Source organism: Mustela erminea, chromosome 5 (assembly GCF_009829155.1).
Source record: "Mustela erminea isolate mMusErm1 chromosome 5, mMusErm1.Pri, whole genome shotgun sequence".
Lineage (NCBI taxonomy): Eukaryota > Metazoa > Chordata > Mammalia > Carnivora > Mustelidae > Mustela > Mustela erminea.
In genome coordinates, this window is record NC_045618.1 from 6,192,510 (window position 1) to 6,206,572 (window position 14,063).

Consider the following 14,063-nt stretch of genomic DNA (forward strand, 5'->3'; position numbering starts at 1 on the left):
ATCTTATATTTATAGCACATCTCAGGTCAGATTCTAAATACTTGATCACAGAGTTTGCTGTTGAAAGAGTAGAGGGGGCCTGGGTGGCTCAGTGGGTTAAGACTCTGCCTTCGGCTCAGGTCATGATCTCAGAGGCTCAGGTCATGATCTCAGAGTCCTGGGATCGAGCCCTGCATGGGACTCTCTGCTCAGCAGGGAGCCTGCTTCCCTTCCTCTCTCTCTGCCTGCCTCTCTGCCTACTTGTGATCTCTGCCTGTCAAATAAATAAATAAAATCTTAAAAAAAAAAAAAAGAAAGAAAAAGTAGAATCATACACCTAAGTTATTCCAAACATACTTCACCGTTTCCCAATAACTGGAACTGGTACCAACTTTTCAATTTAAATTTAAGTTCATTAAGGTTACAGTTCAGTTCTTTGGTGCCATTATCCGACTTCAGGTGTTAAACAGCTACATGTGGCCAGTGTCTTCTGCAGAATTCTCATGAGCAAAATGCTAGAAATGAGGGGTTCTCCAGCTCCAGGGAGGACTTGGGAGGAAATAGAGTCAGACAGTAGCCTGAGCAGGAGCCCAGGGAAGGGGCCGTCAGAAGAAAGGAGATTAACATCACTTAGCTGCACCCCAAGATCCAAGCCCAGGTATTGCCGCCTGCTCTAGAGGAAGGGGTCTAGGGAGACCAGTGGGGTCAGGTGCTGCTCCCAGGGACTGCCCCTCCATGACATTCTCATAAGCCCCAGGGTGTCTGGAGCGGGAACAGGAGGGTGAAGGGATCCCAAACCTATCCAAGCAGAAATCGGTTGAAAACCAAGAACTATTTCTGGGGAAAAACAAAAAGCCTTTCTGGGGTTGGACTCTGGAGAATGTCCTGTGCACAGATCCTGGCCCTGTCCCGGGAGGCAAAATCAGGACAGAGGGTGACATTATAGACGGCTGCTTGGGGGTCAGACGGAGGAGGAGTTTTAAAGCAAGGAGGATCATCCTCTAATATCGTCCTCTAGTAAAAGCAAGGAGCCCCTGCCCTTGGAATCCCAGAGAAAGACTAAAGAATCATCCCGCGCCGCCCCTCTCCACCGCACCCCCAGCACGGAACTACCAAAGCAGAGCCCCGGGGAAGCCACCTGCTGAGGGACAGCAGAGGGTTGGATAATGTGGGTCCCCGCCACCCAGATGCATATGGATTCTGGACTTGGAGTAACTGCCAACATCTACTGTGCCTTTACATTTACTAAGTGTCCAGCACTGAGCCAAGCACATTCATCCTCACTAAAGCCACCAGCCTGTCCCTAATTATCCCAGCTTCTCAAGGACACTGAGTTAGAGTGCTGAAGTTAATTCTCACAGCTAGAAGGGTCTGGAGTTAGGACTGAAAAGTGGCCAGCCTTATTCCCAAGCAGGCTCCTACCACTTGCCATACTGCGTGGAAGGCGGCTCCCCCTGCCTTGCCCTCTTCCCACTCTGCCTTAACCAGGGGACCCCACTCACTGCGGAGGGGACAAGTACCACACCCAGGGGGAGAGGGACAGGCCTGGATCGGTCACCGCTGCCACTGGACCCACAGTCACATTTAAAACTTCCCTCCATCTCTTGCATGTCTTCTTACCCTGGGATGTGCTTTCTCAGACCCCCACCCCCCACCCCCCCACCCCCACAAATGAGAGTGAGCGTGAGTGAGTGAGGAGGAGGAGGGGGTGGGGCTGACCCGGATCCCACCCCCATTGCCCAGCTTCCACATGGCTGAGCAGGAACTCGGGAGCAGAAGCACACAAAAGAGGGCTTTGAGGTGGCTGCAGCCAGGCCCAGGCCAATCCCCTCTCCCCCCTGGTGCTTCACTTGCCCCAATCTGGGCCTCCCTGTAAGCCTGATTTAACGGGAAACTGGGGGCCTTGAGAAGTTCCTTGTGACACAGTAATCCCAGCCTGCTGACTGGGCCACGCCCCCAGTGGAGGCAACGTCCAGGCTCCCCGAGGAGGAGGACGACGCAGGCACCAGGTACCCCGAAGGAGGAGCTGGTAGGTAAGTCAGTAGCAGGGGTCTGGCCGGGCCAGGGAGCCCAGGACTGGGGTGAGGAGTCGGGGGGGCTGGGGAGACCCCATCCCAGGCTGCCTCTGAAACTGAAACCAAATGGCCATTCTCCAAATGGTACTAGATCCACCTGATGGCAGATTCAGCAAATAAACAAACATACAGGGCCCCCAGTTAAATGTGAATTTCAGATGAGCAGCAAAGACTTTTTTTAGTGTAAGTATGTCCCATGTATTGCGTGGGATATACTTATGCTTCAGACGTCTTTGTTGTTCACATGAAATAGACAGGAGATTGGACATTCTGTATTTTATCTGGCAACCTAGATGGCGGGAAAACAGCCTCACCCTGAGATGGGGGTGAATGTTTTTTCATACAGTTTAAAAACTCAAAATTAATTAGATTGGGCATACTTTTAAAAGAGCTGCTGTACTGACTTTAGCCCTTTATTTCGAGGCTCTAGGATCTTGTCCTAATGATCTGCTTAACAGGCTGGGGGTAACCAGCCACTATCTCTCCCGTCTAATCTCAGTTCTATCAGTCTCTCCGTTCCTGCTCCAGTGAGAGAGGCCACACCAGCATTTCAGTCTGTCTCTGGGTGCACACAGTTGGACGTCTACCTGCCAGAGAGAAAGCTTAGGTTCAGTTCCTGCTGGTGGGTTCGCTGCCCTGACTGGGGCTGAGAAATGGGAAAGGCAGGGAACTTGGATATCCCTTGGGATCCTCCCAGTCTCTCTGGGCACATGGGGCAATGATCAGTAGGATGGTAAGAAAAGGAAGGGATATCATGTTTTAGAGCAAAAAACACTATGGTATTTTTTGTACTCTATTTGGTAGGTACAGGTATTATCCAAATTGCAGATGGGGAAACCGAGGCTCAGAATGGTTAAACAACTTGCCTAAGGTCATGCAGGTGGTAAATGACAGGCTCACATTTCCAACCCAGGTTTCTCTGACTCTAAAGGGTTTTCTGTAACACTCATTGTCCTAGGGACTTAGCCTGGAGAGATCTTGGCCCTTGCTGTCAAAGCGGTGGGTCACTTTGTCACTTACCAGTAATGAACAGGGGATGAAACTGGCAACTGGGAACCTGGTCAGAGAATGGAACAGGGTGGTGACGGCTTCTTTAAAGGTCCTGGGGATGTTTAGACAAGACAAGAAAAAATCCGGAAACAGGAGCGCTGTCTCCAAAGATACTCAGTGGGTTGAGCAGGTTGTCATGTGGGCGAGAGGTGAGCTTCGTTCTTGTGGCCGAGCACTGCCTCTGTGCAGGTTATTTAATTTCACCTTCAGGACCCTCCTTCCACCCACCCCCCCACCCCTTTCACAGGGGATAGCCAAGACTCAGGTTAAATTACATAGCTTTCAAGTGGAAGAGACAGAATTTGAACCCAGGTACAACTTTTGCCACCAGAGGCTGCATCTCAGCGCTCACGGAAAGTCCCAGCTTGGGCGCAAGGCCTGATCCCTGGCTGTTTCTGGTTGTGCGACAGTGGCCATGTCACTTACTCTTCCCATGGGTCTGCTTCTTCCCATGTAAGATGGGGAGAATAATGCTGGCTCTGGCTCTGAGATACGGATTTGGAATTACATAGTGCATCACAGAGCACAGAACACACACCCAGTATTCTGGTTACGTAACTAGTCCTCCCCACTCCTGAGAACAAATGTACTGGAGAAGGGACCATCCGCTAGGCTGGGAAGTTTCTGAGATTCCCCTTTGGGCTGGAGAGGGAGGGCCACAGACAGGAGGAGGGATTGCCTTATTCTGCAGCGATCACGTAACTTCAGAATGGAAGTCGAAGCTAGGTTCTCCCTGCCTGCACTGGCTTATCTTAAGAACTAAGGTTTGCTGTATTTTTGTGTGTATTCCTTCTCAAAGGAATGTTTCCCAAAGTGTAGCCCAAGGATCATTTTCTTCAGGGCCATGGCTGGGTGGGGGCTGGGGACGGTAGGGTATTGCTTTAAAATGCAGATTCCTGGGCCCAATTCAGCCCTCTTGAGTCAGAATCACAGGTGAGGGGCCCAGGCCCCTGCATTTCTACCAGATTCCTTAGGTAATTCTTAGGCACTCAAAAGTTTGAGATGTGGGGCGCCTGGGTGGCTCAGTGGGTTAAGCTTCTTCCTTCAGCTCAGGTCATGATCCCAGGGTCCTAGGATCATGCCCCGCATCGGGCTCTCTGCTCAGTGGGGAGCCTGCTTCCCCTTCTCTCTCTCCCTGCCTCTCTGCCTACTTGTGATCTCTGTCTGTCAAATACATAAATAAAAAAATCTTTAAAAAAAAAAAAAGTTCGAGATGCACTGTTCTGAGACAATAAGAGAGCGGTCTGTCCAGACTACTGCCCCCTTGACTTCCTGTTCTAGGGAGGAGGCTGCCTGGAGAGACCAGGACAGAAGCTAAGCCCTTATTTTTCTGAGGACTCCGAGTCTTCCGAGGCGGCATGTCCGAGAACGTGAGTACCACTGTGCTCTGGTCTCCCTCCCTTCCACCCCCTCCCCGTTTCTCTATTGTTTGGTCTGCTCGGGACCCTTATGGACACTCACCCATACAACCCCACCCGTGACTCCACCCAAAGGGAGAAGGGCTAACAGTGACCTTGGACCAAAGTACTAGTTTAGGGTCTGGGCTGGCTCATTTGCACTGGCTTGCTCTGGCTGACAGGGGACTCTCCCGGCTTTTTCCTGACTTCTCCCTGTCTAGGTGGGCACATTCCGTGTGGTCCCTGAAGAGGAACAGGAGCTCCGTGCCCAGCTGGAGCGGCTTACAACCAAGGACCATGGACCTGTCTTTGGCCCATGCAGCCAGCTTCCCCGCCACACCTTACAGAAGGTGAGGAGACCCAGGGTGCTGGGAAGGTTGGGCTAGGGGGGCTAAAAGCGGGGGAATGTTGACAACATCCTCTCTCCTGTAGGACGGGTCCAGCCCCGTCCTGGGTCCAGCTGGAGCCTACAGCCCCAGCTCTCCAGGCTATCCTGGAGCTAATGGACAGGCCTGTTCTAGGGGCCATCATGGAGGTTGGGGCAATGGCAGCAGCTGGGCTGACCGGACATCGAGGCCAGCCTAATCCAAGACTATAGCACCAACAGAGTTCCTTGATATTAATGCCAGGACTTAGGACCTTTGTATGAGAGCTCATCCTAGACTCAGATATGAGGAACATTGGTTTGCAAGCGGCCCAGGGAAACGGGAATCCAACTGCCGCCCCCACTACACAGGCAAGAAGCCTGAGTTGTAGACTCAGACCTAACTTTCAACTTGCTGTGTGACCTTGAGCAAGTTGCTTTCCCTCTCTGGGTCTTGCCTTTTGTACCTCTGAAAGAAGACTGTTGGACCAGCTCAGAGAGGATCAGACTGTGCTCTGCAGAAAGTGGCAGAGCTGTCTTAGGGCCGGGCCAAGCCTGGGCTCCTAGCTTCCATCTCTGCTACCAAGGGAAAGGTGCTGCGAGTTCCCCTAAACCTGAGTCCCCCTCCTTTGCCTTCCCCTCACTCCGGCTGTCCATGGAGAGACCTGCCTGAGGCATACAGAAGAGTTCTCCAGACCCAGCCAAGGGGAGGAATATATGGGGCAGGGGACAAGCTGCCCTCTTCAGGGTATCTTTGGTTTTGGAAAGATCAGGTTCAAGCCTGGGAGACTGCGGGAGGAAGTGATTCAAAGTCCCACTTTGAGTGTGAGCCCTAGCTCCACCCCTTACTGCCTGTGTCCCCTTCCCCTCTAGGGGCCTCAGTCTGCTCATCCTGAGAATGGGGTATGAATGAATCCCCACCTTACGGCGATGGGTGGCGGCCTTCACTATTTCAAGGCCATAGCGCAGTGCTCCCTAAGAGCGGACACCTTTGGGGTCTCCTGCCAACAAACCCAGGATGGGCACTTTGACTCCATGTTCTGCGGCGCAAGTAGCTGGCGGTCTCAGGTGCTGCCCGTGCGGGTGGTGCGCGTGGGGGCAGAGGAGCGGTGGCCCCCGTGGCAAGCCCTCTGCCCGTGGGCCGCGCCGGCCCTGGCAGGAGCCTCCTGGCTCGGGCGACCTGCTCCGCACGGGCGCGCCAGTTTGTGACTTGCCGCCTCCACCCGACCCTGTTCCAGGCCAAGGACGAGCTAAACGAGCGGGAGGAGACCCGCGAGGAGGTGGTGCGAGAGCTGCAGGAGCTGGTGCAGGCCGAGGCGGCGTCTGGGCAGGAGCTGGCCCGGGCGGTGGCCGAGAGGGTGCAGGGAAGGGACAGCGCCTTCTTCCTGCGCTTTATCCGCGCGCGGAAGTTCGACGTGGGGCGCGCCTATGAGCTGCTCAGAGGTGAGACCCGCGCTGGAGGGACCGCCTCCGCCTCCCGAAGGCAGGGAGACGGTGACTGTGGCTTTGACTCTCACCCAGGCATGGTGGGTGATGACTCTCACCCACGCATGGAGGAAATGTCCCCTCCTTTCCCTACGTGTTCCCTGCCCTGTGAGAACCACTCTCCCCGAACCTCCTTATCCTCACCCGGAAAATGGGGTGTGAACTCAGCAGCCTCCACATTCCTAGAGGTCTGGCTCCCCTCTCCTCTCTCCCGGTCCTGGAGAGCCTTCCCCACCTGCGACCCCAGCCCGGAGAGGCAGGAAAGGCTGGTGTGTGGCCCCTTGCCCTGCAGGTACCTAAGCCTCATACAGATTCGGACCGGAGATGATGCCAGCCCCGGGAAGGAGCCCTGAGGACAGACCTGCCCAGGCCTGCTGGCTGCCTGAGGACAAGTTTCCTAAGGAAATCCAATCCTTGGTGCCCTGGGAAAGAAAGGGGTGTCCGAGCAGGCCCTCCACAAGCTAATGCATTTTCTCTTCTTCCTTTCTTCCCCAAGAGTGAATTCACAGCCACACTCTGCCAACCCCTCTTTTATCTTTTCTTTTAAAGATTTTATTTATTTATTTGACAGAGATCACAAGTAGGCAGAGAGGCAGGCAGAGAGAGAGAGGAGGAAGCAGGCTCCCCGCTGAGCAGAGAGCCCGATTCGGGGCTCGATTCCAAGACCCTAAGATCATGACCTGAGCCGAAGGCAGAGGCTTAACCCACTGAGCCACCCAGGCGCCCCCCAACCACTCTTTCAGGACAAAGGATGCAGCAGAGAACCAAGCAGACGGGAGCTGCCTTCATGGACTTCATAAGCTAAAGGCGGAAACAATAAGCCAGAGAAATAAAGCTCCCTAGACTGTTCGGGAGTAAGAAAGGATAATGAGGAAAAATAAAGGAGACACGAGTAACGTGGCCAGGAAGGCTCCTGGGCAAAGGGAACTTCTGAAGAAAAATGCAAAGGGGATGAGATATAGCAATAGGGTAGAGGGCACAGCAAGGTGGAGGGCTTATACCTGGAGGGGGGTAGGAATAGTGAGGAGGTCGGTGGCATTCCCGAGGCACACGCTCCCCAAGCCCCTCTCCTGGGCCTGGTCCCTGTAGGGTTGGGTGGTTGAGAGAGGCAGAGACTTGTTGAGGACAGAGAAGGGTGAGGTTTGTGGGCAGGAGACGTGCTTCTGGAATCGGGAAGGGCCTTTGGGTTCTGCATGGGGTTGAAGCTTGATCTTGGGGGTCTTTTCTACTCAGCTAACCCTGTGCCCAACAGGAAAGCCTGTACCTCTGCCTGTGGCAAGAGAAAAATAATGAAAATCATCCTCCGATTCCGGGTTACACCGCATGTTTGCACAGTTTACAAATTCATACCTAGAATCTCCTTTGATTCCTGCAGCAATCTGGTGAGGTCGGCCAGTAGTCTCTTCCCGTGTTTTTGAAGAGGAGACAAGGCGCTCGGAAAGGTTGCATGTCCTGCTCGATCACACACAGGACGCGTCTGGGTCTCTGGAATGTTCCTGTGGACCCCTCCCCGAGGGGCTGGCTCCCTGAGGGGCTTCTCTGCTCTCCCTCCTCCAGGCTACGTGAACTTCCGGCTGCAGTACCCCGAGCTCTTCGACAGCCTGTCCCCGGAGGCTGTCCGCTGCACCGTGGAGGCCGGCTACCCTGGTGTCCTCTCCACTCGGGACAAGTATGGCCGCGTGGTCATGCTCTTCAACATCGAGAACTGGGATGCTGAAGAAATCACCTTTGACGAGGTCAGTGGGGGACCACCTTCCCGGGAAGGGGAGAACTTGCAGGCAGGGCCCGCGAGCCCATACATGGCTGCTGCCCCCGGGTCCCCTTACCAAGTGGGAGTGACAGCTGTGGGTCACCCTTGCCAAGTGCTGAAAGCTGAGATGACACAGAGCATGGGGATTAATGGACGGCGGGTTGGGAGAGATTCTGGAAAACCCCAGTTTCAACCTATTAAGCACCCTGAGTTCTCTGCTATATTTACTTAACCATGAGTTGAAGAATATTCTTTTTTATTTTATTTATTTATTTTTTTAAAGATTTTATTTATTTATTTGACAGAGAGAGATCACAAGTAGGCAGAGAGGCAGGCAGAGAGAGAGAGAGAGGAGGAAGCAGGCGCCCTGCTGAGCAGAGAGCCCGATGCGGGGCTCGATCCCAGAACCCTGGGATCATGACCTGAGCCAAAGGCAGAGGCTTTAACCCACTGAGCCACCCAGGCGCCCCTCTTTTTTATTTTTTTAAATGATTTTATTTTTTTCTTCATGATAAAGGTACTCGATAATTCCCATCACCTATTTACCCGTCCCCCCACCGCCCCCTCCTCTGATGACCGTCAGTTTGTGCTCTATAGTTAAGAGTCTGTTTCGTGGTTTGCCCCTTTGTCTTTTTTCCACTTTATTCGTGTGTTTCTTAAGTTTCACATAAGAGTAAAATCATATGGTGTTTGTCTTTCCCTGATGGATTTCTTTCACTTAGCATCACACTCTCGAGCTCTTTCCATGTCATTGCAAATGACAAGATTTCATTCCATTCTATGGCTGAGTGATGGTCCATTGTACGTATATACCCCGTCTTCCTTCATTTGTCTGATGGGCTGCTTCCGTAGTTCAGCTATTGTAGATAACACTGCAATAAACATACGAGTGCATGTGTCCCTTTGAATTAGTGTTTTTGGTCTCTGCATTTACATATGTGTGTGTGACTTTGATGGTCAAGCCCATAAGAGACCTACACTAAGTGGGGGAACTAGGGTTTGTCTTGGGAGAACATCAGCATGTCCCTCCAAGCCCTTAAAAAAAAACTGTGCAGACTCACTTAAGAAGATGTTATCTCATTGTCTCAGCATCATCATTTATTGAGAAATCCGTCTTTTTTCCGCGGTAACTTGAGATGCCATCTTTATCGTAGCCTATATTTTCATCTATATTTGGCTTTATTTCTGGACTTGTATTCTTTGCCAACAATTTCTTTCTATTTATGCTCCAATACCACAATGTTTTAATTACAGATTGTGTAGAATGTTTAATATGTTAGGGTTAGTTCTGTCGATGTGAGTCTTCTTTTTCAGGGCTTTTCTAGCTATTCTTCTATGTCTGCTTTTTCCTAGAGAGTTTAGAATTAACTTGTCCAGCTCCAGGAGAAATGTATTTTTATTGGGAACAAACTTGGGGAAAATTAGAATCCTTCTGAATGCAACAGCCAACAGCCATAGCCTGCTATACTATCCGCGAATGAGGGGTGCTGTCCCTTTAACGTGCCTACTTTGGAACTTTTCTATTTCTATTATTTTTCTATTCTTTTCTATTTCTATTATTTTTTTTTAAAGATTTTATTAATTTATTTGACAGACAGGGATCACAAGTAGGCAGAGACACAGGCAGAGAGGAGGAAGCAGGCCCCCTGCTGAGCAGAGAGCCCGATGCGGGGCTGGATCCCAGGACCCTGAGATCATGACCTGAGCTGAAGGCAGAGGATTAACCCACTGAGCCACCCAGGCGCCCCTATTTCTATTATTTTAATTAACTAATTTAAGTAATGTCTGCACCCAACGTGGGGCTCAAACTCAACGACCCCAAGATCAAGAGTCACAGGCTCTACCCACTAAGCCAGCCAGGTGCCCCCTACTTTTGAACTTTTTAGAGCCTTTTAAAGTTCTCCTCACAAACATTAGACACCTTTTTCCTCAAGTTTGTCTTAAGTGTTGATTTAAATGGGGTTTTCTCTGCCATTATGTCCTCTGATTGGTTATTGTTGATATATATGGAAATTAATGTTTTTGTATATTAATTTTATATCCTGAATTTTTAAATTTATGGTAGTTTTATAATTGAGTCTCTCGGGTTTTCCAAGAGTGCTATCATATTATTGTAAATAGAAAAGACAGCTTTTCTTTTCCATTTCTACTTATGGCCCTGATTTTTTTTAAAAAAGATTTTCTTGCTACTGGCTTTAGGACTGAGGGGTGTGTGTGTGTGTGTGTGTGTGCGCGCACGCATGTGTGTGTTTGTGGAAGAGATTTAAAAATATTTTTTCTTGGGGTACTGGCTGGCTCATTTGGTAGAGTATGCACCTCTTGATCATGGGGTTGTGAATACTTTGGGTGTAGACATTACTTAAAAATAAAATCTTTAGGGGAACCTGGGTGGCTCAGTCGGCTAAGCCTCTGACTTTGATTTTATCTCAGGTCATGATCTCAGGGTCATGGGATAGAGCCCTGCGTCAGACTTTGCGCTCAGTGTGAAGCCAGCTTTAGATTCTCTCTTCCTCTTGCTCATTCTTCTCTTTCTCAAATAAATAAATAAAATCCTTAAAAAAACAAAATCTTGTTTTATTTATGACTTCAGTGTGGGGCTTGAACTCATAACCCTGAGGTCAAGACCTGAGCTGAAATCAAGAGTCAGATGCTTAACTGACTGAGCCACCCCCCAAAATAAAATCTTAAAAAAAAAGACTATTTAAAAAATATTTTTTCTTATTATGTAAGTGATATCTACTTATTAGAAAATGCAAAAATATCATAAATTAAAAATCATACACCTTTCTACCACTCAGAGATTTCTGTCATTTCATATCCTTCCAATCCACTTTTTCTAGAAACAGGCACACACATGCACACATACACATATTTTTTTCTTATAAAAATCATACCCTACAATAATATATCATGATTGAATATTTTCCTGTATCATTATATATATTTTATATAATTATGTATATCATTATATATTTATATATATAAAAATAATAATATATAAAGTTATATATCTATAATTTTAACTGTTCCAGAATATTCCATGGCATGAATGTACCATTTCATCAGTCCCTTATTGTTGGGCATTTAGGTTGTTTCCAGTGTTTCTACTATTAAAAGGGTGCAGGGATAAGCACTCTAGCATCTAACCATGGAAATGACTCAAGGTTATTTTCTTGAGACACACCCACAGATGTGGAATGGGCCATTTTTTAAAACCTGTGACAAATTTTCTCCAGTAAAGGATGTACTTATTAGCTCTCCCCTCAGGACGCTAAGCCTTAATTATCTTTGCACGTTGGGTCTTATGGCCCGTCCACTCTGTGTCCAAGATCTTGCAGGCATATTGTTTCATCCTGGAGAAGCTACTAGAGAACGAGGAAACTCAGATTAATGGTTTCTGCATCATTGAGAACTTCAAGGGCTTTACCATGCAGCAGGCTGCTGGACTTCGGGCTTCAGATCTCAGGAAGATGGTGGACATGCTCCAGGTGAGGCCTCCACCCTCTGTCTTGCAGGAGCCTCACGCAGGTGAGGAGGCTGGGAAGCTGGGCCCAGATGCCCCACTTAAGGGCGCTGGCCGGCACCCGAGAAGAAGACCACGTAGGGCCATCTTGAGGAATGACGACCACAAAGGCTGGCTTGGTGATCAACATTCATTCCTGAACGCCTTGAGAGCAGACCCTTCCTCCCTTCTACTTCATTTTACAAACCTTGAAACCGAGGCTCAGGGACTTGAGTGACCTCATAAAACTCTAAAGTGGCAGAGGCCAGACTTGAACCTATACCTTTGGACCTGGGATCCCTTCTCTGTCCAGACATGTCACACTGCTTCTTTTTGAATGTGACTTTGTCCCCAGGAAGGGATGATCGCTAATGTCCCTGGCAGCTCACTCCTGTATATACTGACGTGTTCAGAAGTCCTTCTGAAGTCTGCTTTATGTTTATCTGGGAAAGGAGGGGTGAGAGATGGGGGTCATGGTGGGGGGCGGATGTTGAAGGACAGTGAGGTAGGACAGGTGGGGGGCGGGTGTTGAAGGACAGTGAGGTAGGACAGCAGTGTCCTTGGGGTCTATAATAGTTTTCAGTCCACTCTGTGGGCATTTGGGTTTGGAAAAGCTCGGTCACCTAAACACCAAACAACGCTACCATGTCATTTCCTCACTTCTTGGGGTTGTACACCAGCAGGGAGAGGGCTGGGCTGCATGGCCTCTGGGGCTCCCTCCCCATTACGGCCCAGCGATGGAACCTTTAGTGAGCTATCCTTTGGGGCAACCATGTGATGAGACAAGTCTGTCCTCGAGCCAGTGGGAGGCAGTGGGGGAGCGAGTGGGAGCCTCCGACGCCACCGGGGCCATGGACTGGGGACCTCTCTGTCACTGCAGGATTCCTTCCCAGCCCGGTTCAAAGCCGTCCACTTCATTCACCAGCCGTGGTACTTCACCACGACCTACAACATGGTCAAGCCTTTTCTGAAAACCAAGCTGCTCCAACGGGTAAGTGCGTGGCCACACAGGGAGGGCGCTCACCAATTCTCTGGCGGTAGCAGGAAAGCGCTCCTGAGACAGGGGGATGAGGCTGGGAGGGGGAGCGGACCCCACCTGAGTCCCCCTCAGACTCTGTGCTGTGGTCCTGAGCCGAGTGACAGCACGACAGGGAGCACTGTGGAGACGGACACCATCAGGCACATGAGGCATGCTGTGCCTTTCTCCTCCTGTCCCTTTCTTCCCTTCTGGCCCCCATCCTGAGGGCACCCCTCACTCAGCTCTGTCTCCCTGGCTTCCCTGCAGGTCTATGTCCACGGAGATGACCTCTCTGGCTTCTTCCAGGAGATCGATGAGGACATCCTGCCCGCCGACTTTGGGGGCACACTACCCAAGTATGATGGCAAGGTCGTTGCTGAGAAGCTCTTTGGCCCCCGGGGCCAAGCCGAGAACACAGCTTTCTGAGGATGGCTCCAGCCACCCAACCGTAGTTAGCACCCCCAGGCTCTCCTCAGCTGTCCTGGACCCAGAAGTTTGGGAAAAGGGCTGCCCGAGGTGGCTGTGGTTCCCCTGAACCTCCCTAAGTTTGGATGAGTTCAGGTGTCACCGTCCTCTCAAGTTGGGGGTCAATAAAGCAGGGGCAATTCCCTTGAACACGAAGAATTGGGGAGAATTCTATTCCTACCGCCTCTGGCTCTTAGGACAGTGAATTGTGTGGGGTTGAGTTTCAAAGACGCTGAGCTTCTCCATGATTTCCTTTCTAGCAGTTTTACCTCCGAGGGTCTGTGAAAATAGGCAAGGAGGCTGATTTAAAGGTCTCTCCTTTGCCAAAGTAAAATACAATGAAATACATTAGAAGGATAAGAGGGGCATATAAAATGATTTGGCAAACACTAATTTTGGCCGCTGGCAGGCAGCTAAGGGCTTTTCCACATGGGATTTGGGGGTGGAAGGAACCTCGAAGGGGCTCCGTTTTGTGGTGGCCTGGTCCCCTCAGTCGGGCATGGTGTGATGTGTGCGGTGATGGTCAGGAGCTGGGCCCCCTTTCCCGGGTGGCGGTTGTGTCCCCTCCTATGTGAGGTCTCTCCTCTAGACCCCTTGCCTTCACTGGTAGTTTTTTGCTTTTTTAAAGCTTTTATTTATTTGTTGAAGAGAGAGAGAGAGAGAGCATAAGCAGGGGGAGCAGCAGGCAGAGGGAGAAGCAGGCTCCCTGCTGAGCTAGGATCCCGATGCTGAACTTGATCCCAAGACTGTGGGATCATGACCTCAGCCGAAGGTAGAGCTCAACGACTGAGCCACCCAGGCACCCCCATGTTTTGCATGTTTTGACACATGCAAACACTTTCCTTCTGTAAAGTCTGCTTTCCTCAAGTGCTTGGTGGTTTTTGAGTGTGGGCTGAGAGTCCGCGTTAGAGCAGAGCTGACTGCTGGGCACCCAAGCTTGTGGGCATTGCCAGCTGCTTCTCCCCAGATCCGCCACTG

General features: G+C 50.6%; 1 protein-coding gene across 1 annotated transcript; it reads left to right on the plus strand.

Moving 5' to 3' along the window:
* The first annotated feature begins 1,737 nt into the window (after positions 1–1,737).
* RLBP1 (retinaldehyde binding protein 1) lies at positions 1,738–13,066 on the plus strand. Its single transcript, XM_032342052.1, has 8 exons — positions 1,738–2,012; positions 4,386–4,474; positions 4,723–4,851; positions 6,104–6,308; positions 7,908–8,086; positions 11,430–11,588; positions 12,483–12,593; positions 12,888–13,066. The coding sequence occupies exons 2-8, from the start codon at positions 4,463–4,465 to the stop codon at positions 13,044–13,046; spliced, it is 954 nt and encodes a 317-aa protein (XP_032197943.1). The 5' UTR covers positions 1,738–2,012; positions 4,386–4,462; the 3' UTR covers positions 13,047–13,066.
* Positions 13,067–14,063: the final 997 nt, after the last annotated feature.